This window comes from Sorex araneus, chromosome 1, assembly GCF_027595985.1.
Source record: "Sorex araneus isolate mSorAra2 chromosome 1, mSorAra2.pri, whole genome shotgun sequence".
Classification (NCBI taxonomy): domain Eukaryota; kingdom Metazoa; phylum Chordata; class Mammalia; order Eulipotyphla; family Soricidae; genus Sorex; species Sorex araneus.
Genome location: NC_073302.1, coordinates 2,614,198 through 2,640,675, shown reverse-complemented (window position 1 = coordinate 2,640,675; position 26,478 = coordinate 2,614,198). Strand labels below are relative to the sequence as shown.

Sequence of the window (26,478 nt, the reverse complement as noted above, 5' to 3'; positions counted from 1 at the left end):
TCCTCCCCGCGCTCCCGCATGCCTCGGCCCTCGCACCGTCGTCCGCTTCTCCTGTGCTGCTGCTGCTGCGGTGGTGGTGGTGTGGCTGAGGAACCAGCCCGGGGCCCGTCCTCACCAGAGCAGACACCCCCCGCCCCGCCGAGGCGGAGCTGCAGGTGCTCTGGTGCAGTCAGCGGGAGCAGGCGGCCGTGTGGTCTGGAGTGTCGGCCCGGAGGGGGAGGACAGGGCAGGAGGCCTGAGCCAGGGGGTTGGACAGTGCCAGGGGGAGCCGCCCCTGGGCGGCTGTGGCTCTCCACCCGGGCTGTTCCACAGGAAGCCGCCACCAGCGTGGCTTCTGCCGAGCCAGAGGGGCCGTCTGTGTGTGTGCTGTGTGCAGACACCGTGTTCTCGCGCCTTCTCTGGCGCCCGCTCCTTTCTGAGCCCACTGACGGTGTTCCTTTCCTTTCCAGGTCCCCAGACGAGGCCTTGCCTGCAGGTCTTGGTGGCCGGGGCGGTGGGAGCAGCCATTACACCCTCGAGCGGCCAGGCCCTGGCCCCTCGGAGCTGCCCGAAGCTGTGTGTGACAAGGCGGAGACCGACGCGACGCTGGTGGTTCAGAGACCAGGCTCACAGGGAGAGGCCCCGCAGCAGTTTGACCTGAGCTATGGGAGTGAGTCCCCCGAGCCACGAGCTCTGGCCCTGATGGCACCCCAGCTCTGGGCGGGGGGAGGGAGCTGAGGCCCAGAGTGACTTGTCTAGGCCCGTGAGGCAGCTTAAGAGCAAAGCGTCTGGGCCGGAGGACAGCACAGTGGGGGGTCCGGGGGGCATTCGCCTCGCATGAGGCGATACAAGTTTGATCCCCAGCACCCCTCCCCGCCTAGCCCCCGTGATCACAGGGCCCCACCAGGAGTGATCCCTGTGGGGTGTGGTCCCTAAACAGGCAAAACCCAGAGCATCTGTGTCTAAAGACTTGTTAGTTTCTATGGTGGTGGTGCCAGGGATCAAACCTAAGGCCTCATAGAGGCCAGGCGTGACTTTCACCTCTTGGTTGCGCTGGACTCGCCTCTGGCTGGGGAAGGTGGGCTGGAGGGCCAGAGCCCTGCGCACCTTATTCTGAGCTGAGTCTGGCCGCCGGGCTCTTGGCTTCCAATGGCTCACACGCTGTCCCTCCTTCTCGATGGGATCCCATGCAGCTGCCATCCTGGAGAACCGTGGGCCAAGCCCTGGAGAGGAGAGTGAGGTGGGCCCCGTGGGGGGCGAAGGCTTCATCGAGGTCCTCACCAAAAAGCAGCGCCGCCTACTGGAGGAGGAGCGGCGGAAGAAGGAGCAGGCTGTGCCGGTGAGAGGCTGGGGGAGTCGGGGCCCCGCAGTCCCCATGGTCCGGGCCCTGAGAGGTGCCGGGAGGGGCTCCCGCGCAGGGCCAGCCCCTGACAGCTTCTCCCTGTAGGTGCCGCCGGTCAAAGGCCGAGCTCTCTCCTCCCGGATTCCTCCTCGGTTTGCCAAGAAGCAGAACAACCTGTGCTTGGAGCAAGGCGAGGTGGCTGTGCCTGGCAGCAGCCTGGGCACGGAGATCTGGGAGAGCAGTAGCCAAGGTAGGCTGGCACCCGCGGGCGAGCAGGGCAGTGTGCCCAGCATGAAGGGAGCTCACAGGGGCTGGGCACGGTGCTGCCGTGGCGCCTCCGAGGTGGGAGCGCAGAGGTCCCGGCCTCGCTGGGAAGGCCGTCTCCCCGCAGCTTCAGGAGCACTTGTGGAAACGGTCCATTTCTTGAGTTTTGGCCTTTGGCTTGTGGGCCACACCCAGCAATGCTCGGGTGCTCCCGGACCGAGGGGCCTGACCCCGTGACCTGAGCTCTGGTCTCGGCCTTGGTTCTTGCCCTCTACCACGTCCCCACCCAGGGCCTCGGGGTCAGACCTTCTTTCTCACAGACTAGCAGAGTAGCCTTGGAGAGCAGTTGGGAGACGACACCGTCTTAGTACTGGGCAGCTCTGGATCGGTCAGTGTGCGTGTGTGCATGTGTGTGCATGTACATGCGTATTGTCAGTTCTTGCAGGTCTTTGTGTCCAGAGGTACTGCCGGGACATGTGGAATGAACTAGAATCGGTGTCAGTGCCCTCGCGAGCACGCCAGGGCTGGTGTCCCCGGGGGCACTCACCCTAAGGCCGACCTAGCAGAGAAGCCCCGTTTTCGGCACTCAGGGTCTTGGGGTTCTGTAGTCACCAGAGGTTGTGTGACGTGACCTGGTTCTTTGATTGACTTTCCAGAAGTCCCGGGAGTGGATGGGAAGAAAAGCTGCACCACGGTGGAGGGTGGGGGTCTCGCACGCGAGCCCCTGTTCCCTCTGGGACGCTCACTCTTCTCCCTCCCCACAGCCCTCCCCGTTCAGGCCACGGCCAGTGACGCCTGGACTAAGGCCGCCACCGCCTTCAACAGCACCGAGTCCACATCTGCCGAGGTGAGGCCGCCCGGCCCGCTGGCTCCCCCGTGCCTCCCACCCCTACTGGGCCTCTGCCTTGGCGCTTAGTGGTCGCCCCTAGACCAGAGGCTGTGCTGGCCCTGGCTCGTTGCTGGCTTCAGTCGTGGCACAGGCGGGCCGGTGAGAGGGAGGACGTGAAGGAGGATCTCCCGGGGGGCCTCTCAGCGCAGGGGGCTCGGGGCAGGGCAGGCTAGAGCTGCGCCCCCGTGTCCTGTGCCGGCGGGTAGGCCCTGAGCGCCCGGCCTCTCCGCAGCAGGCCTTCAAGAGCAGCCAGGGAGACAGCGGCGTGGACCTGAGCGCCGAGTCCCGGGAGTCGTCTGCCACCTCCTCGCAGCGCAGCTCCCCGTACGGCACCCTGAAGCCCGAGGAGATGAGCACGCCGGGGCTGGAGCCCAAGGCCGACGGCCACAAGGAGCAGGCCCAGAAGCCGCCCGAGCCGCAGGTGAGCAGGCCTCGCGCCCCCCAGCCCCAGGCCCTTGGTCCCGGAGGAGCGGCCGCTCACTGCGCGCGTCTCCGCCTCTGCTCTCTGTCAAGGATCCAGAACAAGGCTCGGGACAGAGCAAGGAGCACAGGCCAGGCCCCATCGGGAACGAGCGCTCCCTGAGAAACAGGAAGGGCTCCGAGGGCGCTGAGCGGCTGCCAGGGGCCGGTGTCCCGCCCGTGAACGGGGTCGAGATCCACGTGGACTCGGTACTGCCTGTGCCGCCCATCGAGTTTGGAGTCAACCCCAAGGTGGGGCTTTGTCCGTCCCCTGCCAGCACTCCCGCCCCCACGCCTCCTCTCTGCCGCGCCTCTGCCTTCTGCACTCTGGGCCAGACCCGTGCTGTCAAGGGCTGGGGGAGGGGTGGTCGTGGGCCACACCCAGTGGTGCTCAGGGGGGACTCCTGGCTCTGTGCTCAGGAGGGACTCCTGGCGCTTCTTGGTTGCCAGGGATCAACCTGGGGTCAGCTGTGCACAAGCCTGGCCCCTGGCCTGCACACCTCCCCCCGCCTCTGGCCGTGGAGCTGCAGAGTCTGGGTCCCAACGTGCTTTGCCAGCAGTGAGTGGGGACTCAGTGGCTTCCCGTTCCACTTCCAGGACTCCGATTTCAGCCTGCCCCCGGGCTCTGTTGCTGGGCCTGCTGGAAACCCAGTCGTGAAACTGCAGGATGCCCTGGCCAGTAACGTAAGTGCGTGGTACTGGCCACCGCTCACTGCCCGCCACTCTGCTGGTGCCCCCGGGTGGCCCGTTGCCAGTGTCTCAATGATGCGGTTCCAATAGATCCTTCTGACCCTCCACTGTGGACTCAAAAGCAGGGAAATGAGGAGGAAAGTGACTGAGAGACCACGGCTGCCCTGGGGGGGGGAGGCCCACACAGCTGCAGGTGACGCGTCCCCCGGTACTGGCCGTGGCTGTGGGCTTCTCTGGAGGAGGAGTCAGGCTCTGGGCTCAGTCTCCAGCAGTTGTCCCCGTGTCCGGGTCTGGGTCGTGGCTGGACACACTCACACTGTGCTCTGGCCTGGGTCTCTACTGACCGGGGCTGCCAGAGGCCACAGTGCCAGGGCTGCTGCGAGGGCCCGAGGGTCTCCTGCTCAGGGAGTGGGTGCGGGTGGGTGCTGGGGTGTGGGTGCCTCGGCGGCCAGATGGGAAGGTGTGTCTGCCCTGTGGCCCCTGCAGGCCGGGCTGGCGCAGAGCATCCCCATGCTCCGGCGGGACCACCACATCCACAGGGCCATTGGCCTGTCCCCGATGTCCTTCCCCACCGCCGACCTCACGCTGAAGGTAAGCCGGGCCCTGGCTGCCTCCCCTGTGCGCCCACCACTGCCCCCGGCAGCGGCCCTCACGCCTGCCCCTTGCTTCTGAAGATGGAGTCTGCGCGGAAGGCGTGGGAGAACTCGCCCAGTCTGCCCGAGCAGAGCTCTCCCGGAGGTGCGGGCTCGGGCCTCCAGCCGCCGGCCTCTGTGGGCGCCTCCAGCGGGGTCAGCTACAGCTCCTTCGGGGGCGTGTCCATGCCACCCATGCCCGTGGCCTCCGTCGCGCCTTCTTCCCTTCCAGGTATCTCCCCTGCCCCCCTCTCGAGTGGCAGCCCCGGGCACCAAGCCCTGTGCACCTGTGCGGTGGCTCTCCCGCTGCAGGTCATCTGTACTTCCTGTGTCCCTGCTCAGTTGGGGTCCCCGTGCCCGTGGGCGCCTCGCCCTCCCTGGGCCGCTGTCTAGTCCCTGTCTCGAAGGCAGGTGTGGCGGGGTCTCTGGGGAGTCCCCGTTGGTGGCCCGCTGCCAGCGTCTCAGTGATGCGGTTCCAATAGATCCTTCTGACCCTCCACTGTGGACTCAAAAGCAGGGAGATGAGGAGGAAAGTGACTGAGAGACCACGGCAGCCCTGGGGGTGGGGGGGTGGGCACAGCGGCAGGTGACGCGTCCCTCCACTGACGCGGGTGCTCCTCTCCCGCTCCTCCAGGCAGCCACCTGCCGCCACTCTACCTGGACGGCCACGTGTTTGCAAGTCAGCCCCGCCTGGTTCCTCCGACGATACCTCAGCAGCAGAGTTACCAACAGGTGACGTCAGCACGCCGTGCGGCCGGAGGGGGCAGCCAGGGCCCCGGGGTCCTTCCTTACGCCCTGGCCCAGCACGCGCGGCAGCAGTCCACGTCCCTGGCAGCGTCTCCCCGCCCGAGACCAGGGGCAGAGGTGCAGTGGCCACTCCAGTCTCCTCCCCCAGCCCCAGCGGGGGTGTTAGCTGAAACGGAATTCTCTCTGGTGATCAGGTGTCCTTCTGATGAAGAGAAGAGAGCCCTAGCCCCAGTCTCGGCTGCGTTAGAAAGAGGTAGTTTTAGAGCGAGCACGTGCTTGTAGTGCGGGCCTGCCAGACTCCTGGGCCGCGCAGGGCCCTGAGGGGAGCCGCCCTCCGCAGCTGGCGCGGCCACTCCGGCCCTGTGCCTGCTCCGCTGCTCAGGCCAGGCCGTGGGGCTCCCCGTGCAGGTCTGGGGACAGAGCGCACGGGCTCCTTCATCCAGCCACTCCCCAATGGTTCCTGTTGCTCCGAGGGCGCGGTGCTGACCCTCCCGGAGCCGCCCCTGCCGCCCGAGTGCCCTCCGTAGCTCTGGCCCACCATCCTGCGCCTGCAGTCCACCTTGTTGGCTCGAGTGTTTTATGCGGACTGCCCTGGGGTTCTTGGGCATCAGACTCAGGGCCTCCACGTGCTGGCCATGCGCTCTGCCCCTTGAGCCCCACCCCTGGGCCCTGAGCTCAGCCTCTGTCTGCCCGGGGCCAGGACCGTCCTTCCTGCTGCGCACAGCCCCTGGGTCAGGGGGTCACCAGCCTGAAGGAAGTGCTGGAGTTGGCTCCTGACAGTTGTCCAGAGGAGTGGGGGCCTCGGCGGGCAGCTCGGTCACCTGCTCCCTCTCCCGCCCGCAGGCCGCCGCCCAGCAGATCCCCATCTCCCTGCACACGTCGCTGCAGGCGCAGGCCCAGCTGGGCCTGCGGGGGGGCCTCCCCGCCTCCCAGTCGCAGGAGATCTTCAGCTCCCTGCAGCCCTTCAGGTGAGCCGTCTCGGCGCTGGCCCCAGCTCTGCCCTGTGGCCCTCCCTCCCTCCCCTCCTCACCTGGGCCCCGTGTCGTGTCGTTGCAGGTCTCAGGTGTACATGCACCCCAGCCTGTCACCGCCCAGCACCATGATCCTCTCGGGGGGCACTGCCTTGAAACCCCCCTACTCGGCATTCCCGGGCCTGCAGCCCCTGGAGATGGTGAAGCCCCAGTCCGGCGCGCCCTACCAGCCCCTGAGCGGGAGCCAAGCCCTGGTGTACGAGAGCCAGCTCGGCCAGGCCGCGGGGCTGGGCGCCTCCCAGATGCTGGACTCCCCACTCCCGCAGGTCAGACACGCAGACATGGCGCCCCAGGGCCCACCACACACCCCTCCCTTCCCCCACCGGCCCCCCGCCCCAAGTCCCGGCCCAGCTGTGCGTGCCTGCAGTCTGCGTCCCAGCGCCCAGGGCCCCGTCTGCAGTGAGGAGGCTGTTGCCCTTCTCCCCCGGCCACTCTCAGCATGGCTCCTGTGCGGGGTCTGGCCTCCCGGCACTGTGGGCCCTCCTGAGCTCCAGGGCCACTAGCCGGCTGCAGTGCCTGGCGGGGACCCTGCTTGAACCTTGTTTGTATCAGGCATGTGCTGCCGGTCTTAGCTCCCGCCCACTCCCCTCCCCCCTTGCTGTCCTGCTCATCCCTACCCCTCTCTGCAGGTGGAGCCATGGGGCTGCTGCCCTGTTCCTTGTGGTGCATCAAGGGCTTTCGCTCGTGCCGGCTCCTTGCCCCCCTGTTTCTCACCTGTGCGGCATTCGTGCTGACACCCCTTCTCACCTTCCCACCCACCGGGACTCTCGCCCCTGACCGGTCCACCAGCTTGTTTGTGGCTGTGCCGACCTCACCTTTCCACATCGCATGCTCCGTTCACTCCTGGAGGCCCGCCCCTGCCCCCGTCTGTTGGCCAGTGTGCCCCCGGGCCTCTGCGGTCCTTGCCCTGCTCTGTATCCATCCACACGTCTCGATGGTGCACCTTTAGCTGTTCCTGGGACCCACGCACGTGTTTGTGCTCTGGCGCAGCCACCGTGCCCCTGCGCGCCGGGCCTCTCAGCCTCACTCTGGCCACGCTCCCCGCCCTGCTTCTCCCCCTGCAGGCCCCCCGAGGGCTGGAGGCAGCAGCGGCCCCCTTTAAGGCCATCAGACCATTGCATGCCCTGACCCGGCCATCCAGAAACACTGTCCCCTTGGGCCCGTGCGGAAGCTGGTGAGGGAGAGCCGCTCCCTCCCCCTGCCTGGCTGAAGGCTCCCAAGGCCCCTGTGCCCGTTTTCCTCTCCTTACTTGCTTTTATTTTTATGTGTCTAGATTTTGCACCACACCCGGTGGTGCTCAGGGCTCTGCACTTGGGGTTGCTCCTGGTGGGCTTTGGGGAGGACACTGCAGATTGGACCCGGGCCAGTTGCAAGCAAGGCAAACACCCTCCCCGCTGAGCTGTTCTAATCCTCCCAGAGGCCCTCCGCTGGGCCCAGAACCAAGTCCCAGAGCTGAGTCAGGGCCTGCATGGGCCCCTGCAGTGTGTCCTCTGGCCCCCGCGCCAGCCCCCCTGCCCCCCCCCGGCTCCCTGCCAGCCTGAAACTCAGGGTCGCTGCTGCTGGACTGACCCGGCTGAGGCCCTACTGTCCAGCCCCGCAGTGGCCGGGCTTCCTTCCCTGATTGCCCCTGTCCTCCAGCAGCTGACGATGCCGATGCCAGGCTCCCAGCTGCCTCTGCCTCGCTACGGCTCCGGCCAGCAGCCCCTGATCCTGCCACAGTCCATCCAGCTGCCGCAAGGACAGAGCCTCTCTGTCGGGGCCCCCCGAAGAATCCTCCCCCCTGGGTCGCAGCCTTCAGTCCTGAACACCAGCAGAGAGGTGAGGACGCGGGTCAGAGTCTGGGTACAGCTGCTTCCCGGGTAGGGCCCTGCCCCGCCCTGAGCCCGCCCTGTCCTTAGTCCTCCCAGGTGGAGATGAAGGGCTTCCACTTTGCCGACAGTAAACAGAATGTTCCCCCCGGAGGCCCAGGGCCCTCGGCGCAGGCCTACAGGTAAGGAGGCAGCCCGGGCCCCGGGTCGCCGGCCTGGGACCCCGAGGCGGGTCCCCCCCTAGGCTCGGTACGGGGCAGCACGTGTTTCAGTCCGCCCCGTGGGAAAGGAGAAGCTGGGAGAGAACGGGTTTGTCTTCACTTGTCAGGACTGGAGAAGGGGGCGTTCAAATGGGGTCGGGTTGGGGTGCCCGCCCACAGCCTTCTCGCCAAGGACGCTAAAGGCCTTTCCCAGCGCGGCCCCTGAGCTGGCCTCTGCCCCCAGGCCCCGCCTCTGTCTCTGTCCCTGCTACTCAGCGGGCCAGTCCCTGTGATGCGGAGTTCGGGTGCGGCTGTGCCTCTGGGTCTGCTGGTGTCCTGGGTGAGCGGGGTGTGAGCCGCCCCCCTGCCCTCAGCCGGGCTGACTCCTGACCCCGGAGAAGGCCCGGCAGAGCCCGCCGCTGCCCTCCGGGCCGTGCTCTGCCGTGTTTGAGGCCGAGGCCTCTGTGTCCCTCGTGCTTCGGCCGATTTTCCAGGAGGAGTTTCTTCTCTGCTCTCCCCCTCTCGTGGCTTAATTTTGTTCTCCGGCCGCATGTTCCCTTGGGCTCCAGCAGCAGCCGTGCAGGGAGGCAGACACGGCGGTGGAGCTGGAGACGGTGCCCACGGCACCCCCGGCCCTCGGGCTGGCTGCGCGGCACCGGGAGTCATGTCTCCTGGGCGCCTGCTTAGGTCGCGGGGTCCCATAGTGTGTCTCTGAGGTTCTGTTTGGTGGAGATGGTGGCTTCTCTGGCCTCCCTGGCCTGCTTGCTGGGGGCTGGGCACAGGCAGGACTGGGAGCCCCGAGCTCCAGCCCCCTCCAGGTTCCCCGTCCTCTTTGCACAGTGCTCCAGTTTGCACCCTGGGGATCTCCTGGCTCTCCCTGGAAGGCCCGTAAAAGCCTGAGGGCACTGTTGGGGCCGGTCCCTGAGGAAAACAGCAGTGCTTGGCCTCGGCCTTCCAGCGCCCTGCTCCAGACCTGTCCCGGGAGGGTCCGCACCCACGGGTGGTCGCACAGGCATGCGGGGATCCAGGTGGAAAGAGCTGCCTCTGTCCAGAGGAGGGTTCTGTCTGACCTTGTGCCCCAGGGGGCTTCCTTGCACCCCTGGGCCAGGCCTTTGTTTTCCGTGCTGGGGGCCTCAGCGTGCCCCGTGGTGACCGTGGCGCGTGTGTGTTCTCACCCTGCCTTTGGTTTTTCCAGGCCTAGCTCTGCTAGCCCCAGTGGGAAGCCCTCTGGATCAGCACTTAACATGGGCCCTGTGCAGGGACACTGCAGCCAACAGGTAGAAGACGGCTCTCCCGCCCCCAGCAGTCTCCCAGGGCCCAGAGGCAGAGGCCAGCCCCCACTGGGCACCTGAGCCCGGCGCGCACGGGCCTCTGATCCCTGCCTCGTCCCGTAGAGAAGGGAGGATGGGGCTCCTCGAGCAGTGAGGCAGAGGCGGGTGGTCCCTGGCACACAGGGGCTGCAGAGCCGTGGGCATCGCTTAGGTGTGCTCTGACTGCACGTGTGTGTGGGTGCACGTGCGCGCGCATACATGTGTATGGTGTGTGTGTGTGCATGCGCGTGTAGGAGGCGTGTGTGTGAGTGCGTGAGGTGCGTGTGCGTGTGCTGCTCTGCTGCATCTGCTCTTGGCAGCAGCGTGGGCAGGGCCTTCCTCGTCTCTGCTTCACGTCCTTCACATCGTCCTCTTGAGTCGGGGCCACAGCGTCCCCCTGCCCTGCCCTGCCCTTTGCTCTCTCAGGGCAGGTGACACCGGGTGCCCGCACCGTGCACTCAGATCGGAGGGAAGCTCCCCATAGAGGGAGCTGGGGGTGGTCAGGCATCAGGAGAGCCGGGTCGGCTCAAACACGTGGGCTCTGCGTGCACGGGGGGCGGGGGGGGCGTCGCAGCGGGTTCTTCCTGTGGGCCCTGTTGGCCCGTTTCTGCAGGGGCCCGGGCCTCCCTGCACCCTGGTCCCTCCCGCAGCAGGGAGGAGCCGTGGCGCGTGAGGGGGGCGGGTGCCGTGTGCCGGGGCGCAGCTCCTGCCCCCACGTGACTCTTCTCCCTCGTCGGTCCCAAGGCAAAGCCCCGAGTGGATGAGAAGCCCGGCCTGGGAGCTGTGAAGCTGCCCGAGGCCCCCTCCCAGCTGAAGCGAACCGGCACCATCAAGCCTCGGGCGGTGAAGGTGGAGGAGAGCAAGGCCTGAGGTGGCCCCCGCGCCCCCAGCCTGCTCCAGCCACTCCTGAGCGCCCGTTGTCCAGCCAGCTTGCCCCGTGCATCCGTGGCATCGACCTGCTTGCTTAAACACGAAACAAACGAGCAACGGCCCGTCCGTCCTCTCCTTCTGCCGTGACTGTGGCGTGGCTCAAGCCTCTGCAGGGCGGCATCTGGGGCCAGCGCCCGCCCGTAGCCTCCTCCCGCCTGCCAGCCCGCCCCGGGCACACACCCATGCAGTTCGAGGCGTTTTGTTTTCAAAAGCAGCTAAGGATTTTACAAAGGAGAAGGAAAACAACTCACAAGCTGCGTGTGAATAGCTTAACTTTTGTACGTTCCCTCCCGCCTCTGTCCGTCTCTCCCCCCCTTGGCTGTGTGGCTGCCATCCTGGATCCTTCCAGAGGAAGCACCGTGCCCGCGCCCGCACCCCTCCCCATTGGTCGGCCTCGGCCCTGACTTGCAGAGAGAAGTGGAGGCAGCCGTGGGCCTTCACCCCGGCCTGACGGAGCCCAGGAGCTCATGCACTCGACACACGTGATGACACGCCCGCGGCCCTAGGTCCCCGCTGTGCGTCACGGAGGGCTCACATGCTGGTGTTCCCTATCTGGTCTGCACCCCTGGCTCCCTGCAGCCTCTCAGCTCTGGGACCCGCGGCGCCCCAGGGGTGCCAGGCTCACACCTTCTCTGAGAAGCCCTCTCAGTTGCACCCTGCTCCTTCCTTCCTTCTCCCCTCTGCCTCTTAGGCAGCCTGTCGCTGGGAAGCCGGGCCCTCTCCCCGCCAGGCACTCCAGGGGCCGCCTCCGCCCCTCCAGAGCTCCAGCAGCCACCCGGGCCACCAGCTTGTTGGGACCAAGGAGCCTGGGCTTCAACTCCTTCCTTGGGTGTGGGGGCTGCAGTCCTCTCTGGGGTCCCCCGGCCTGACAGGGGCCCAGGCAGGGTTTCTGCGGGGCCGGCAGGCTGGGCTTTGCGTGTATTTTAGAACAAACTGAGGGATGGCACCTGGGCTTCTCCAGCGTCCCCGCACTGCTTGTGCCTGACCTGGGGGAAGCACCTTGGGACCTTGGAGTGACCTCTGTTGTGACCTTCCCCCTCCCTCCTCCAGGGCTCTCCCAGAAAGAGGCCCTCCCGCCCCTTCTCTTCCGGCACCCCTTGTCCTGCACCCTTGGGCCTCACTTCTCACCAGCTTTTTTTTCCCCCCCTTTTGTCCCCCCACTCATTGTTCTGAGGTCCTTCAGCCAGGGCTGTCCACAGATGAAGTACCTGCGTGCCCCCCCCCCCCCCCCGCCCCATCCTGGTGCACATTCTGTCCAGTGGAAAAGGGTTTGCTTGAGTGAAACCAATGGAACTATCCTGGATGTTCCCGGCCCGGGCTCCCGTCAGTGGACCAGCCGCTCGGGACCCCGGGACAGTACTTCCTGTTTGAGAATGAGGAAACAAAAGGGTCACCTTCTCCAGCCCTCCCTTTCCCTGTATTTCTTCCCTCTCCCTCCCAATAAAAACAGAAAACACTAGAATTTATTTATATGTATTGATGTTGTAGGTCTAGGTGAAAAAGAAGTAAATGTTTCACTGCTCTATTTATATATAATGTCTGAATTATTCTGTGCAGGATAGGCCAGGAAAAGTTGCATGTGAAGTTCAGTGCGTTCGCCTCTTGTGCCCAACTGCGGTCTTTCCCGCTAAGCTACAGATGGACATTGTGACTGGGCAGAAGGGCAGCCCGGCTTTCCCTGGGTCTGGTCCCATGCAGTTTTAGGCTGAGCTGTTTCAAGGTGCAGTATCTCCTTTACCTGTGGTTTCGGGGTGGCTCAAGGTAAGAGGTCTTAGGGTCACTGGGCCGCGAGCTCCAGCAGGATGTCCTGGGACCTTGGGTCGGAAGTGAGCAGCAGTGCTGGGAAGCGGCAGAGCTGCTCGCTGCCCCGTGGCTTTGGAACCAGGCCCCCGTGAGGTCTCAGGACCCTCTCCAGCGGGGTGAACTCCCGGAGTGCGGCCTCGCGGGGCCAGGGCGTGTCCGGCCAGCCCCAGCGGCTTAGGCTCTGTCCGCCACTTGTTCCCTCTCCTACATGATTTCTGTTTCCGGGTGGGACCCCTACCCTTCTGGCTCTACGTCTCCTAAAGGTGATGCCCACTCCCCGCAAACGGCTGGCGTTCTTGGAGCCACCGGCAGGACGCGGCGTCCCTGTCCTCCGTGCCGCGCGCCCGTCACTGCCCTCGCCCGTCTTCTGGATGTTTCGGGAGAAGCTTTGTGACTGCTGCTCAGAGCCACGGAAGACGGGCTCGATCCGGACCCCCGAGGCAGCGGGCGGCCAGGGGTGAAGTCCTCCCGGCGCCGGGCCTCGAGCCCACGCGCGCGGGAGCGCGCAGTGCCGCGTCCTGCGGGGACCGGGGGCCAGGGCCGCGCTGGCCAGTGCCCTGCGCGGCCGCCAGCTGCAGCGGCCGTTTCCGGAGGCCCGGGTGGACGGCTGACGCCGCGGGAGCTCCTGGGCCTGCGCCGGGAGGGGCGGGGCGGGCGCGGGGTGGGTCTTGCTCCCGGCCCCGCCTCTGGACCCGGCCCCGGAGGGCAGCCGGTGGCCGACGGGACGGTGCAGCTCGCTGGGCTTCGGGGGGGCGGGCGCGGGGAGGCGCCCCGCCTCCCTCCTGTTTCTCCGCCCAGGTGCGTGACTGTACTAGCCCTTTCCCCAGGGAAGACTCCTCCCTATTTAAATAAAAAAACACGCCGAGCCGAGCCTGCTTTCTCGGTGTTTCTGGCGCCGGCTGGCGCCCGCGGCCGCAGGGGCAGGAGGAGCTCAGGGCCAGGGTGGGCGCGAGCAGGCGGGCGCCCGTGGGGGCACCGAGCCCGGGGGCGGGGCGGGGCCTGGTGCGCACGCGCAGCTCGGCGCATGCGCCGTGGCGGGCCAGGCGCGGCGAGTCGAGCTCCGAGCGGCCTCGGCAGCGCGCGCGGCGCCTCAACGGGCGGCCGGGCTCCGGCGCGGCGAGGGGCAGCGGCGAGGGGCAGCGGCGCGGCGGGGCCCAGGGAGCCCAGTCTCTCCGCCTCGGGGCGCCGGGAGGAGCGCCCTCTCCGGACCCGAGCGGGCCGGTGCGCCACGCGCGTGCGCGGCCGTCGGGGCATCCGGGTCCGCCGACGGGGCGGGGCCTGCGGGTACCTGGGCGGGGGGGGTGTCGGGGATCCCCCCAGGGGCGGGGGCGGGGCTTGCGGGTACCTGGGCGGGGGGGTGTCGGGGACCCCCCAGGGGCGGGGGCGGGGCCTGCGGGGACCTGGGCGGGGGGTGTTGGGGACCCCCAGGGGCCGGGGCGGGGCCTGCGGGGACCTGGGCGGGGGTGTCGGGGACCCCCCGGGGCGGGGGCGGGGCCTGCGGGGACCTGGGCGGGGGTGTCGGGGACCCCCCCCCAGGAGCGGGTGCGGGGCCTGCGGGTACCTGGGCGGGGGGTGTCGGGGACCCCCAGGAGCGGGGGCGGGCCTGCGGGTACCCGGGCGGGGACGGGGGAGGGAGCGGCGCGGAGTCCTGGGCAGGGGCCCCCGAGTGAGGGGCCGCGGGGCCTGGGGGCAGCAGGCGGCCGGAGGGAGGCTCTGGGCCCGCGGGTCCCGCAGCCGCGCCCCTGCCGTTGCAGACCCCGCGGCCGCCAGCATGTGGGGCCTCCTGCAGCGCCCGCTCACCGTCTCGGCCGACATCAACCTGCACGTGGTGGCGCTGACGGCGCTGGGGCTGCTGAGCCGCCTGTGGGGCCTCGCCCACCCGCGCGCCGTCGTGTAAGGGCCCGGGGGCGCGTGCCCGACCCTGCCCGGCCTTGGTCCCGCGCGGGCGGAAGGAGGGAGCGCGGGCGGCGGGGCCGGGGCCGGGTAGCCTGGCCGTCCCGCAGACCCGCCAGGCGGAGTCCATGGGCTGAGGCCTGGGTTTGGTCCTCCTGCCCCCCCCCGCCCAGAGTGACCAACCCCGCAGCACCCCGCAACTCCAAAACAAAAACCTAGGAGGAGGAAGGCGGATGAATCTGGTTTTTTGTTTGTTTTGCTTTTTGGGTCACACCCGGCGATGCTCAGGGCTCACTCCTGGCTCTGCACTCAGGAATCACCCCTGGCGGTGCTCAGGGGACCCTATGGGATGCTGGGAATCGAACCCGGTCGGCCGCGTGCAAGGCAAACGCCCTCCCCGCTGTGCTGTCGCTCCAGCCCCAGATGGATGGATCTGAAAGGGAGTGTCAGAGCAGGGGCTGGCCTGCAAGTACCTGGGGTGGGGTATTAACACTAGTGTCGGTTCTTTTTTTTTTTTAACTTCTCCCGGCGTTGCTTTGCTGGGGGACCCTATGGGGTGTTGGGAATTGAACCCCGGTGGGCCGCGTGCAAGGCAGACCCCCTACCCACTGTGCTATCGCTCCAGCCCCAGTGCGTTCTTTGTCACCTCGGAAATGAGGGAAGAGAAAGAGCTGGCTTTTCTTGTTTATTTGGTTTTGGGGCCACGCCTGATGGTGCTCAGACTTACTCCTGGCTCTGTGCTCAGAGATCACTCCTAGTCCACGCAAGGGACCATATAGGGTCCCGGGGATTGAACCCGGGCCAGCCCAGTACAAGGCAAACACCCTGCCTGCTGCTGTATCACTCCAGCCCACAGAGCCGTAGCTTCTCTGCTTGAAACAGACGGGAACGTATCTCCATCTTTGATGAGCACAACAGCAGACACAGCTGAAAAGGGGAGTGACCCTCTTCACCGTCCACAGGATAGTGACCAGCTCAGAGCCACACCCTCTTACTCATGAATTTGTTAAGCAGTGTGGGGACACAACATTTTTTTTTATTTTTTGGGCTTTGGGGCGTCATACCAGCAGTGCTCAGGCATCACTCCTGACAGGGCTCGGGGGACCATATCGGCTGCGTGCAAGGCAAGTGCCTTACCTGCTGTTCTATCACTCCAGCCCCGAGATCGAGATTCCTTCAAAGTCGTACGCCCAGAATTTTGTTATGCCGAAAAAGGTGGTGAGAGGTGGTGCAGGCGTTACGGCCCTTGCCCTGCGCGCCGGGGCCCCGGCTTCCATCCCGGCACTGCCTAGGCTCCCCCGAGCACTTACAGGAGCGATCTCTGATCACAGTGTAAGGAGTCGGTCCTGGGCACTGCCGAGTGGCCCGGAAACCACCTCTCCTGACTCGCTCTCAGACGGTGACCGCCGCAGCTCAGCCACAGTGCTCGCTCGAAAGCGTTTGACTGTAGGCAGTTCCTGCCGACTCCCTTTTATACCTGTGACTTCCTTTGGGTCAGGGGGTTGGCATCCGGCCTCGTGCAGCCCTTGGGGACAGTGGCTGGTGGCCCAGCCCTGCGTTAGAGCCAGGCAGAGAGTAGCCCCAGCCTCCGGCGGCCATGCTCTCCTTGGGGATGAATAATGCTCTTCAGCGCTTCCGTGTCTGGGGACAGGCTGGGCACGGAGATGACGTCCTGTGCAGGCGCCAAAGTCACTTAGCAGCGGGGCCGGAGCGACAGTCCAGTGAGGAGGGCGTCTGCCTTGCACGCAGCCAACCCAGATTCGGTCCCCGGCATCCCCTATGGTCCCCCGAACACGGCCGGGAGCCAGAGTCAGCCCTGAGTGTGACCCAAAAAAGGGGGGGAAAGTCCTTTAGCAGCACTGGGGAGCATTCGCCGCCCGCTCTCCCGCAGCTGACTGGGCGTGTCTCCGCAGCTTTGACGAAGTCTACTACGGGCAGTACATCTCCTTCTACATGAAGCGCATCTTCTTCCTCGATGCCAGCGGCCCACCGTTTGGCCACATGCTGCTGGCCTTGGGAGGTAGGGAGACAAGTGGCCCGTGCGCAGGCTGAGGGCGGGCCGCGCGCGCGGTAGCCGCCGTCAGTTCCTTCTGTGCCTGCGGACGCGGGGCACCGTCTCGGTTCTCTTCTGTTTTAGGTTACTTAGGAGGATTCGACGGCAACTTCCTGTGGAACCGCATTGGAGCAGGTGAACAGTCCTGTTCTTGGCCCTTTCCGCTGGCGTGCGGTGGAGGGGAGAATCCGTGATGGGGGCGGGACTGAAGGGAGAGCGTCTGCGGTGACTCACCTTGTGCCTGTGCTGGCCGCGAGCAGAAGGCCCCTGAGAAGTCTGATAAGCCCGTGTCTCTGGCGGTGACGTCCTCCCTAGCTCTGGGACAGAGTCCCGTCCCGCGCCACCCCGTCACCGTTAGCTTCTGTCGTGTGGGTTGTATGTGTCGAGCCAGAGCGATAGGACAGCGGGGAGGGCTCTTGCCTTCCTCATGGCCGACCCGGGTTCGATGCCCGATACCCCCCGAGCCTGCCAGCAGTGATTCCTGAGCACAAAGCCAGGAGTAAGCCTGAGCATCGCCAGAACAAAACAAAAGAGCAGCCGCGGATGTTGCCCCCAAGCCTTGTGAGGTGACACGGCAGGTTCACTCACTGAGGCCCCGAGGAGGCCTGGCACCAGGGGCGCCGCCCTCGCGCTGCGGTCCCCTTTCCTGAGTGCTCCCGAGTGCCCAGTCTCGGGCTCCCGCGGGGGTGCCGCCGGACGGGCGGGTGCCAGCGCTCAGGGCTGCATCTCTCCCCAGAGTACAGCAGCAACGTGCCCGTGTGGTCGCTGCGCCTGCTGCCCGCGCTGGCGGGGGCCCTGGCGGTGCCCATGGCCTACCAGATCGTGTGGGAGCTGCGCTTCTCGCACCTGGCCGCCACGGGCGCCGCCCTGCTGCTGCTCATCGGTGAGGCCCGAGCGTGCTCGCGTCTCCGGGAGCCCGTGGAGGGGTGGGGGCGGCGGGCCGGTGCCGGCCCTCCCAGCCTCGGGCAGGTGAGGGGCGCGGGAGTTTGCGGGGCCCCTCGGGAAGATGCTTGGTGGGGTCTGCGGTGGAACCCAGCAGCGGGCAGCCAGTCTCCCCGGCCCCCCGGGCGGGCACGCTGCCATCCCTCGTGTGTGTGTGTGTGTGTGTGTGTGTGGTCTGGTGGGCGTGGCCTCCACTGGGGGGCCCTGGCGGGCGTGGTGTCTGGTGTGGGGGTCGGGTGGGGCCTGGTGGGCGTGTGCGCGGGCCTTGTCTCGGGGCCTGGCCGGCTCACCCCGCCCCCCCCCCCCCCCCGCCCCGCAGAGAACACGCTGATCACGCAGTCGCGGCTCATGCTGCTGGAGTCGGTGCTGATATTCTTCAACCTCCTGGCCGTGCTGTCCTACCTGAAGTTCTCCAGCTCCCAGAAGCACAGGTAGGGAGGGGGCCGGTCCTGCCGCGCGGGTGGGCGCGGAGTGGCCTGGCCCTTCCCTGCAGGGCTCCGCTCGCTAAATTCCTCTCGCCCCCGGCTTGCCCCTGGGCGGGTAGCTTGGTACGCTCAGATTTGCTTTTCTGCAATGGGCTCGGCCTTGCCAGTGGCCGACCTGGGGTTGCTCCCCGGCCCCCCGGTATGGTCCCCAAGACCCCCGGCAGTGACCCCTGAGAGCAGCCCAGGGGTCGGCCCTCAGTGCCGCCCGGTGCAGCCCCACCGAGCAGGACACACGCGGGCGGGCCGGGGCGGGCTTGGCGCCGGCGCCCAGTGTCCTCCTCTCTCTGCCCCCAGGTCCTTCTCTCTGAGCTGGTGGCTCTGGCTGATCCTGACGGGCGTGGCCTGCGCCTGCGCCGTGGGGTGAGTGGCCTGGGGGGAGGCGGCCCCTGCCCGCCGGGCCGGGCCCCTGACGGTCGTGTCCCCCAGCATCAAGTACTCGGGCGTCTTCACGTACCTGCTCGTGCTCAGCGTGGCCGGCGTCCAGGCCTGGCACCTGCTCGGGGACCGCAGCCTGTCTCACGTAGGTGCGGGCGGGCGGGCGGCGGGGGGCCCGCAGGGGCCGGGACTGACCCCACCTGCCCGCCCGCAGGTCCGGGTGCTGTGCCACATGCTGGCCCGGGCGGCCGCCCTGCTGCTGCTCCCGCTGCTCACCTACGTGCTCTTCTTCTACGTGCACCTCCGGCTGCTGTACCGCTCGGGGCCCCACGACCAGGTCATGTCCAGCGCCTTCCAGGCCAGCCTGGAGGTGAGGGCGCCCCGGCCGCGGGCAGCGCCCTGGGGCCACGGGGGGCGGGCGGGGAACCTCGGGGGCTCCGAGGAATGTAGGTGACGGTGTCAGCGACCACCCACAGTCAGGCCCCCACGGGTCCCGGGTCCCAGCCCCGCTGCGCATCCCTCTCTCCGTCTTCCTGCTCTCCGCCTCCCCCCCAGCCTCCCTCCCCCCTCCCCCTCCTCCCTCCCCTTCCCCCCTCCCTCCTCCCCTCTCCCCCTCCTCCTCCCCTTCCCCTCCCCCTCACCGGCCTGCCTCTGCTCGCAGGGAGGCCTGGCGCGCATCACCCAGGGCCAGCCCCTGGAGGTGGCCTTTGGCTCGCAGGTCACTCTGAGGAGCCTCTCGGGCAAGCCGCTGCCCTGCTGGCTGCACTCGCACCAGAACACCTACCCCGTGATGTAAGCCGCCCGCGCCGCCCCGGGGCACCCCACCCGTGCTCGCGGCGCTGCCCTCGCCTTGCATGTGTGGGGACCCGGACCCGGGAGGGCGCGGGGCCGTGCTGACCCCGCGGACGCTGCCCACAGCTACGAGAGCGGCCGCGGCAGCTCACACCAGCAGCAGGTCACCTGCTACCCCTTCAAGGACGTGAACAACTGGTGGATAGTGAAGGACCCCGGCAGGTGCGGCCCCCCGCCCCGCCAGTCTCCCGCCCCGCCCCGCCCCCCCACTCCCCAGTCTCGCCCCGCCCCCGACTCCCCAGTCTCCCGCCCCCCGCCCCCCCACTCCCCAGTCTCTCGCCCCGCCCCCAGACTCCCCAGTCTCCCGCCCCCCGCCTCCCAGTCTCCAGCCCCGCCCCCCAGTCTCCAGCCCCGCCCCGCGCCCCCACTCCCCAGTCCCCCGCGCAACCCTCACTCCCCAGTCTCTCGCCCCGCCCCCAGACTCCCCAGTCTCCCGCCCCACCCCTGCCCCCCACTCCCCAGTCTCACCCCGCCCCCGACTCCCCAGTCTCCCGCCCCCCGACCCCCCACTCCCCAGTCTCTCGCCCCGTCCCCCCACTCCCCAGTCTCGCCCCGCCCCCGACTCCACAGTCTCCCGCCCTCCGCCCCCCAGTCTCCAGCCCCGCCCCGCGCCCCCACTCCCCAGTCCCCCGCCCAACCCTCACTCCCCAGTCTCTCGCCCCGCCCCCAGACTCCCCAGTCTCTCGCCCCGCCCCCCCACTCCCCAGTCTCTCGCCCCGCCCCCCCACTCCCCAGTCTCTCACCCCGCCCCCCCACTCCCCAGTCTCTCACCCCGCCCCGACTCCCCAGTCTCCCGCCCCGCCCCTGCCCCCCACTCCCCAGTCTCGCCCCTCCCCCGACTCCCCAGTCTCCCGCCCCCCGCCCCCCCACTCCCCAGTCCCCCGCCCAACCCTCACTTCCCAGTCTCTCGCCCCGCCCCCCCACTCCCCAGTCTCTCACCCCGCCCCGACTCCCCAGTCTCCCGCCCCCCCGACTCCCCAGTCTCCCGCCCCCCCCCCCGACTCCCCAGTCCCCCGCCCACCCCCCCCACTCCCCAGTCTCTCGCCCTGCCCCCAGACTCCCCAGTCTCCCGCCCCGCCCCCCGCCCCCGCCCCGCCCCCCATCGCCCCGCCCTCCCGCGGTGGACCACGCCCCCTGCCCCCTCCGCTTTCCCATGGCCGTGTTGGTGGCCGCGGCTGTGGGCTGTGCCCTCACGGTCCGTGCGGGCGGGCAGCCACCCCGTTTGGCCGCCGGGAGAGTGACCCCGCTTCCCGGAAGTGCTAAATGCAAGTGTCGGACCCTTGCGAGGGGCCGGCCCGGAGTGTGGGTCTGAGGGCGCCCGCTGTCCGGCAGGCATCAGCTGGTGGTGGACAGCCCCCCGAGACCCGTGCGGCACGGCGACATCATCCAGCTGGTGCACGGCATGACCACGCGCTTCCTCAACACGTGAGCCGGGGGGCGGGGGGATGGGGCCCCCCAGCGGTGCCCGCTCCTGTGGGGGCTCGGGGGTCCATGCCGGGCCAGGGGTCCAAAAACCCCCACCCCCGTACTGTCCCTCCTCATCTTCCTCAAGGAAGCTGTGCCGGGTGGGCCCGAGCGGCAGTCCCGCGGGGAGGGCTCTGCCGAGAGTGACCCCGGAGCGCCGCTGGGTGGGACCCAGAAAGCAGGGGGAAGGAAAGCCAGGGAGTCCAGCGTGGGGAGGGGAGCATAAAAGTACGCGGAACCAGGGTCCGGGACAGTGGCGCGGCGTTTGCCCCGCCCGTGAGGCTGGTCTGACCCCTGGCACCTCCTTCCGCGCGTGTACGCGGCCCGAGTCTGGTCCCTGCTGTCACGTGACTGCCCCCGCCGCCACGTGGCCACTGGGGGAGGTGAAGCTGGCTGGCCGGGGCCGCCTCCAGCTCCTCCCCCTTTGCAGGCACGACGTGGCGGCGCCCCTGACCCCGCACGCGCAGGAGGTGTCCTGCTACGTGGACTACAACATCTCCATGCCTGCGCAGAACCTCTGGAGACTGGTGAGCCGGCGGGGCCCCCGCACCAGGCCCGGCCGGCCTCATCTCCCTGGGGCGGGGCGTCCTGGGGGGCGGCGGCGGGAGGGGGGCGCCCACCCCTGGGCCACCCGAGTCACCCCGTCCTAGCTCGGCTGCTCCGGGGCTCCCCACCTCACACTGCTCCGCAGCTTCTGGGGTGCAGAGGCCACGGGCGGACTGGGGTGCGCGATCCTCACCCCTTGGCGCGGGGGAGCCTCTCCCCAGGACCTCGGTCGGGGGGACACCGCAGGCCTCTGCAGGGCCGGCCCCCTCTGAGGCCAGCCCCGCCCCCAGGACATCGTGAACCGGGACTCGGACGCGGAGATCTGGAAGAACATCCTGTCGGAGGTGCGCCTGGTGCACGTGAACACGTCGGCGGTGCTCAAGGTGGGCGCTCGCGCCGGCCCCCGCCGCGCCCCGCCCCCCCCCCCCCCCGGGCCCGCGCGTGGACTCCCGCCTTACCCTGTCTCGCCAGCTGAGCGGCGCGAACCTGCCGGACTGGGGCTTCCGGCAGCTGGAGGTGGTCGGGGAGAAGCTGCAGCGCGCCTTCCACGAGAGCATGGTGTGGACGGTGGAGGAGCACCGCTACGGCCAGAGTGAGCGCAAGCGCGCGCCCGCGGGGTCTGTGCGCCGGGCCGAGGGGTCTGTGCGCGCGGGGTCTGTGCGCCGGGCCGCGGGTCTGTGTGCCGGGCCGAGGGGTCTGTGCGCGCGGGGTCTGTGCGACAGGCCGAGGGGTCTGTGCGCGCGGGGTCTGTGCGCCGGGCCGCGGGTCTGTGCGCGGGCCCGCGGGGTCTGTGCGTGCCCCCGAGGGGTCTGTGCGCGCGCCCGCGGGCGCCCCTGAGCCGCCCCGCTTGTGTATCCCAGGCCAGGAGCAGCGGGAGCGGGAGCTGGAGCTGCACACGCCCACGCAGACGGACATCAGCCGGAACCTGAGCTTCATGGCCCGCTTCTCGGAGCTGCAGGTGGCCGCAGGGCTCGGCTCGCGTGTGTGGGTCCCCCCGTGAGGGCGCGCTGGACCCGCGGTGTGTCTGCGCGCGTGCCCGACGTGCTCTGCGTCGGTGCCCGCCTCTGTCCGTGCTGTGCGTGCGCGTGCCAGTGTGCGCGTGTCCATCCGTGCTGTGCGCGTGCCTGCGCGTCCGTGCGCACGTGCCGTCTGAGTGCGGTCCTGGTTGCAGTGGCGGATGCTGACGGTGAGGAGTGACGACTCGGAGCACAAGTACAGCTCCACACCGCTCGACTGGGTCACGCTGGACACCAACATCGCGTACTGGGTCCACCCCAAGAGCAGCGTAAGTGACGCCTCAGGGCGCCTGCAGCCAGCTGACGGCCCGGGGGCCCTGGCGTGGCCACCCCAGGGCTCACAGTCCTTCCTGCCGCGCCCAGCGGTGCCGCGGGGTTGACCCTGCCTTGTGCCTGGGTTCCCAGCAAGCCGGCGTGTTGTCGGGAACCCCGTGACGGGGCCTGTGGCACCTCAGTGCCTGTCCCTCTGCGCGTCATGTGGGTTTGGAGGGCACGGGGCGCCCGTCCTCAGCGAGGGCCCCCTCCGCGGCCCAGCTGCCCGCCCCGACGGCCTCATTGCCAGAAGGGGCCCCACGCGCTCTGTGAAGGGTGTGCCCGGGAACAGGCGCTTGGGGGGCCGCGTGGGACCCGTTTTCCCCGCGCCGCTCACAGGCACAGATCCACCTGCTGGGGAACATCGTGATCTGGGCCTCGGCCAGCCTGGCCACGCTGGTGTACGCCCTGCTCTTCTGCTGGTACCTGCTGCGCCGCCGGAGACACATCCACGACCTCTCGGAGGGTGAGCGCGACGCTGTGCCCCGAGGGGTGGGGGCGGGGGGCTCGGGTCTCCCCAGGGACAGGATGTCGGGTTCCTTCCCCTGCCGGCCAGGGCCCTGGCCGCAGAGGGTGACCGTGGCCTGCGCGGCCCCGCTCACGGCCCTGCTCGCCCACAGATGCCTGGCTGCAGTGGGTGCTGGCCGGGGCTCTGTGCGCCGGGGGCTGGGCGGTGAACTATCTCCCCTTCTTCCTGATGGACAAGACGCTCTTCCTCTACCACTACCTGCCTGCGCTCACCTTCCAGATCCTTCTGCTCCCGCTGGTCCTGGAGCACGTCTGCCAGCACCTGTGCAGGTACCCCCCGCCCCGGCACGGGCACGGCGGGCGCTCCCAGCGGCGCTGGCCTGGGACGCCGGAGGGCGGGGGTGCCCCGGGCGGGCCCTGGCGCCCTCAGACGGCCCTGGTGGTCTGCAGGTCCCGCAGGCAGAGGACGCTCTTCACCGCCCTCGTGGCCGCCTGGTACTCCGCCGCCTGCCACGTGTTCATTGCTCTGCGCCCCCTGACCTACGGGGACACGCCGCTGTCGGCCAGCGAGCTGCGGGCGCTGCGCTGGAGAGAGAGCTGGGACATCCTGATCCGGAAGCACTAGCTGGGCCCCGCCTGCGCACGAGGCCGAGGAGTCGGTCTGTCTGCAGCAGGCCAAGGGGCGCCGAGGCGCAGCAGGACGCCCGTGGCGGCTGTGGCCTGGCCGGCCGCGAGGAGCACCGCGTGCGGGGCACTCGCCAGCAGGTCCCCTGCACCAGGACCTGTGCTGGGCACGCGGGGGCCGGGGCTGGGAAGCTGGGCGGGGCCCCGAGGCCCCAGGGACAGTCCCTGCTTTCTGCACCGGCCCCGCGTCAGATAAGCTACCGAGAGACCAGTGTCTGACGGGGTGCACTTGGAACTTGGGGCCTCCGCACGGTGACCACCTGCACAGCCCTTCCAGAAGGTTCTGTCGAGGCAGAGGCCAGCCATCCGCATCTCCTGTCCAAACTGGCTTTTTTTTTAAAAAAAAAAAAAAAACAATTAAAAACGGAGTAAGTTGTTCCCACGTGTGGTGTCATTTATTCTCTCCTCGGAGAGCACGAGGTCGGACACGCCTGTTCGCGGTGTGCACAGGCGCCGTGACAACAGCCTGGTGCCCGCACAGCGGGCCACAGGACTCCCGAGTGTTGCGGTGAGAGCGTGTACGCAGGGAGGGCTTCCTGCAGGTGGCGGCGTGTGTGCTTGGTCCCACAGCCCGGTGCCGCTGTCTTCAGGCCAGGCCGGGCCCGCGGCTCAGTGCGGCCGGCTGCTTGACTCCAGGTGTGACCGTTTGCCAGAGGCCAGCACGCCGGGGTGCTCTCCGGGCTCGGGAAACGTCCGCTTGCAGTTCCGCCCGTTGGCGCCTCCCCGGTGCCACTTGCAGAGATCCCCACTGAGGATGTCCTGGATGTGCTGCACGATGAGGTTGATGGCCACTGCACGGGACAGCGTGAGGCGGTGAGCAGGCCTCGGGAGGGGAGCTGGGCCCGGGGGCGGGCTGCAGGGGAGGGCCATGTTCTTGGTCTGACCCTGGCTAGCCCCTCCCTGCCTGCCTTACCCATGTTGTCCACCCCTCGAGGGATGATCACGTCTGCGTACTTCTTGGTCTGCAAGGCAAGGACGCGGCGTCGGGCAGTGCAGACAGGGCACCCCAGCCTCCCCCTCGCACTGGCAGCTCCTCTCCCTGGGCAGCCACCCCCATCCCAGCCGTGGTGTCCCCCCGGGGTGGGAGGGCCCAGGCCAGGCCGCTCAGGCCTCACTCAGCGCCGAGGCCCAGCACAGCAGTCACCACCAGCCCTGCCGAGGGTCCCGGAGTGGGAGGCGGGAACCACCCGTCCACTGCTCGACACAAACGGAACGCGAGGGAGTGGATGTTGGGGATTGAAAACAAGTGACCTTCTGGGGCGGCGCCAGATCCATCCCGCGCCTGCCTCCACCTCCCCAGGCACGCACGGCGGGGGGAGGCCAGGACCCAGCTCGGCCTTGGGGGGCTGGCGGAGCGGGCAGAGGGGCCCCAGCAGGCCGGGCAGGGGAGTGACCGCCCGGGGCCCGCGGACGCACCGGCAGGCAGAACTCCTCGAAGGCTGGCTTCACGAAGGTGGTGTACTGCGTGAGGATCTGCTCCAGGTCCCGGCCGCGCTGCACGTCCCGGAGCACTGCGCGGGGCACGCAGGGGCCGTCAGGCACGGGGAGCCCGGCGCCCGCCCCCCTGCTCCCCGCCCGCCTCACCTCTCCTCGACAGCCGGACGTCCGAGTCCGTGTCCACGAACAGGCGCAGCCGGAACATGTCCCGGATCTCGTGGCTGTAGAACACCAGGATGCCCTCGAACAGCACCACGTCAGCGGGGTACACCACGGTGGTCTCCGGCAACCTGTGTGGCGGGCCAAGACGTGGCCGGGCGGGCACCGCGCTGGGGGGTGGGGGGCACTAGCGGACCCTGCCCCGCTTACCTCGAGTGGGTCACAAAGTCGTACGTGGGAACTTCGACGGTTTTGCCCTCCACGATGCTCTTCAGCGTCCGGAGCATCAGGTCGTTATCAAAAGCATCTGCAGGGCGGCGGGAAGGCGCGATGCGGGCACCAGCCACAGCGCCGGGGCCCCCGGCCTGAAGACAGGGCCCTCTGCCGGGCAGCAAACCCGCCCCGAGTCTCAGGGCCGTGCCCGCACGGGGGGCACAGCGGAAACACGCAGCAGAGGCGGGAGGGCCCCGCCAGGAAACACCTGTGCCTGGCAGTGGCGCCAGCAAGGGCTCTCGGGGTGGGGCTGTCCAGATCACAGCGGGGCCCAGTGTTCCCGAGACCCTGCCCCGCCCTTGGAGGGCTCACCCAAGGGCTCGCCTGTGCCCAGAACGTTCTGGAAAGCCCCATTAAGCCCCACAGGAGCCATGCCAGAGGCGCTCTAGACAGCCTCAGGGATACTTGTCGCTGGCCTGGAGAGATAAGGCGGCGGGCGGGCAGGGCGCTGGTCGCGCAGGTCAGTCACGGGGCCCCTGCGGGCCCCAGCAAGAGGCATCCCCGAGCCCCCCACCCCTCCCGCCGCGCCTACCTGGGTGGTCGAAGTTGTACTGGCCCTTGAGAGCCTTGGCCTTCTGCTCGGCCGTCAGCACCTTATAGAAGCGGTCCTGGCTCAGGATGACCAGCTTGCGCTGCCGGTGGTCCACCTCGTTCTGGCCCAGCAGCTCCATGATCTTCTCGCACACCGTGGACTGGGCGGGCAGAGAGGCTGGGCAGGCGGGCGGGGCGCGGGGGTCGCGGCGGGCGGGGGCGCGCGGGAGAGGGTCGCGGCGGGCAGGAGTGAGGGGGTCGCGGGGGACGGGGACTCGCGGGCGGGGGTCGCGGGAGACTGGGGGGGGCGCGCGGGCGGGGGTCGCGGCGGTCGGGGGTGCAGGGTCGCAGCGGGCGGGGGCGCGCGGGAGAGGGTCGCGGCGGGCGGGGTCGCGCGGGCGCGGGGGGGTGCGCGGCGGGCGGGGGTCTTGGCGGGCGGGGGCGCGGCGGGCGGGGGCTTGCGGGCGGGTGTCTTGGCGGGCTGGAGCGCTCGGGCGGGGGTCTTGGCGGGCGGGGGCGCGCGGCGGGGGTCTTGGCGGGCGGGGGTGCGGCGCCCGGTCCCCCCGCCCCCCGGCCCTCACCTTGCCGCTGGCGGTGCCGCCGCTCACCCCGATCAGGAAGGGCCGCTGGTGAGGCCGGTCCTCCTCGGGCGCCGCGGGCTCGCCGTCACCGCTGCCCGAAGCCATGTCCAGCCCCGCTCGTCCGCATGGGGCGCGCCCCGCTCCCGCCGCGCCCCCCGGCCCGCAGCCGCGCCGAGTCGGAGACGCCCCCCCAGCACCACTTCCGGGAAGCGCGCGGCGGGCGCGCGGGGCACGGCGGGAGTTGTAGTCCGCGGGCTCGCGCGGGGCGGGGCGGGAGTTGTAGTCCGCGGGCTCGCGCGGGGCGGGGCGGGAGTTGTAGTCCG

General features: G+C 69.0%; 3 protein-coding genes and 2 non-coding genes across 16 annotated transcripts in view; 4 read left to right on the top strand and 1 right to left on the bottom strand.

The window, feature by feature from the left end:
- The window catches only part of PRRC2B (proline rich coiled-coil 2B), a 68,635-nt gene extending 56,829 nt beyond the window's left edge, over window positions 1-11,806 (top strand). For 2 of the 8 annotated variants that reach the window (XM_055140134.1, XM_055140141.1), the window contains 15 exons: window positions 450-649; window positions 1,173-1,318; window positions 1,427-1,571; window positions 2,350-2,432; window positions 2,707-2,895; window positions 2,988-3,185; window positions 3,531-3,617; window positions 4,110-4,214; window positions 4,298-4,487; window positions 4,890-4,987; window positions 5,846-5,970; window positions 6,059-6,299; window positions 7,675-7,851; window positions 7,932-8,023; window positions 10,096-11,806. In XM_055140134.1, the coding sequence (XP_054996109.1) occupies window positions 450-649; window positions 1,173-1,318; window positions 1,427-1,571; window positions 2,350-2,432; window positions 2,707-2,895; window positions 2,988-3,185; window positions 3,531-3,617; window positions 4,110-4,214; window positions 4,298-4,487; window positions 4,890-4,987; window positions 5,846-5,970; window positions 6,059-6,299; window positions 7,675-7,851; window positions 7,932-8,023; window positions 10,096-10,138 (2,119 nt within the window). In that variant the 3' untranslated portion in view covers window positions 10,139-11,806. Of the gene's footprint in view, window positions 1-449; window positions 650-1,172; window positions 1,319-1,426; window positions 1,572-2,349; window positions 2,433-2,706; window positions 2,896-2,987; window positions 3,186-3,530; window positions 3,618-4,109; window positions 4,215-4,297; window positions 4,488-4,889; window positions 4,988-5,845; window positions 5,971-6,058; window positions 6,300-7,671; window positions 7,852-7,931; window positions 8,024-9,236; window positions 9,319-10,095 lie in introns of all 8 variants that reach the window. The other 6 variants (XM_055140111.1, XM_055140106.1, XM_055140126.1 and 3 more) reach the window with 6 other exon arrangements.
- LOC129401520 (small nucleolar RNA SNORD62) lies at window positions 3,691-3,776 on the top strand. Its single transcript, XR_008628402.1, has one exon. It is a non-coding gene; the product is annotated as a small nucleolar RNA SNORD62 (small nucleolar RNA).
- LOC129401519 (small nucleolar RNA SNORD62) lies at window positions 4,715-4,800 on the top strand. The gene has a single exon (XR_008628401.1). It is a non-coding gene; the product is annotated as a small nucleolar RNA SNORD62 (small nucleolar RNA).
- A 1,317-nt stretch (window positions 11,807-13,123) lies between the features above and the next one.
- Window positions 13,124-23,556, top strand: POMT1 (protein O-mannosyltransferase 1). 4 transcript variants are annotated; one of them, XM_055140272.1, is made up of 20 exons: window positions 13,124-13,368; window positions 13,839-13,977; window positions 15,891-15,997; window positions 16,115-16,165; window positions 16,767-16,913; window positions 17,292-17,403; window positions 17,752-17,817; window positions 17,884-17,977; window positions 18,047-18,202; window positions 18,494-18,624; window positions 18,751-18,846; window positions 20,017-20,109; window positions 20,579-20,675; window positions 20,985-21,077; window positions 21,166-21,286; window positions 21,555-21,652; window positions 21,866-21,979; window positions 22,362-22,488; window positions 22,643-22,820; window positions 22,941-23,556. In XM_055140272.1, exons 2-20 carry the CDS (start codon window positions 13,856-13,858, stop codon window positions 23,113-23,115), a joined length of 2,178 nt encoding a protein of 725 aa, XP_054996247.1. In that variant the 5' UTR covers window positions 13,124-13,368; window positions 13,839-13,855; the 3' UTR covers window positions 23,116-23,556. The 4 variants fall into 4 exon arrangements, with proteins under 4 accessions (XP_054996247.1, XP_054996236.1, XP_054996229.1 ...); XM_055140261.1 differs by having other exon boundaries at window positions 17,884-18,202; XM_055140268.1 differs by lacking the exons at window positions 13,124-13,368; window positions 13,839-13,977 and adding an exon at window positions 14,425-14,442.
- UCK1 (uridine-cytidine kinase 1) lies at window positions 23,544-26,366 on the bottom strand. Of its 2 annotated transcripts, XM_055140278.1 has the most exons (7): window positions 26,156-26,364; window positions 25,576-25,735; window positions 24,981-25,077; window positions 24,759-24,901; window positions 24,591-24,685; window positions 24,088-24,136; window positions 23,544-23,965 (listed from the first exon to the last, which is right to left on the bottom strand). In XM_055140278.1, the coding sequence occupies exons 1-7, from the start codon at window positions 26,258-26,260 to the stop codon at window positions 23,784-23,786; spliced, it is 831 nt and encodes a 276-aa protein (XP_054996253.1). In that variant the 5' UTR covers window positions 26,261-26,364; the 3' UTR covers window positions 23,544-23,783. The 2 variants fall into 2 exon arrangements, with proteins under 2 accessions (XP_054996253.1, XP_054996260.1); XM_055140285.1 differs by lacking the exon at window positions 24,591-24,685 and having other exon boundaries at window positions 26,156-26,366.
- Window positions 26,367-26,478: the final 112 nt, after the last annotated feature.

What these genes read in the sequence shown, in the direction of transcription:
- UCK1 (XM_055140278.1), bottom strand. Translation starts at nt 26,260, where the DNA reads ATGGCTTCGGGCAGCGGTGACGGCGAGCCCGCGGCGCCCGAGGAGGAC. An exon ending in GCGGCACCGCCAGCGGCAAG is followed by an intron (nt 25,736 to 26,155) that starts GTGAGGGCCGGG and finishes CTGCCCGCCCAG; the next exon opens with TCCACGGTGTGCGAGAAGAT. An exon ending in TCGAGGAGTTCTGCCTGCCG is followed by an intron (nt 24,137 to 24,590) that starts GTGCGTCCGCGG and finishes CTTGCCTTGCAG; the next exon opens with ACCAAGAAGTACGCAGACGT.
- POMT1 (XM_055140261.1), top strand. Translation starts at nt 13,856, where the DNA reads ATGTGGGGCCTCCTGCAGCGCCCGCTCACCGTCTCGGCCGACATCAAC. An exon ending in ACCACGCGCTTCCTCAACAC is followed by an intron (nt 20,110 to 20,578) that starts GTGAGCCGGGGG and finishes CCCCCTTTGCAG; the next exon opens with GCACGACGTGGCGGCGCCCC. An exon ending in ACACGTCGGCGGTGCTCAAG is followed by an intron (nt 21,078 to 21,165) that starts GTGGGCGCTCGC and finishes CTGTCTCGCCAG; the next exon opens with CTGAGCGGCGCGAACCTGCC.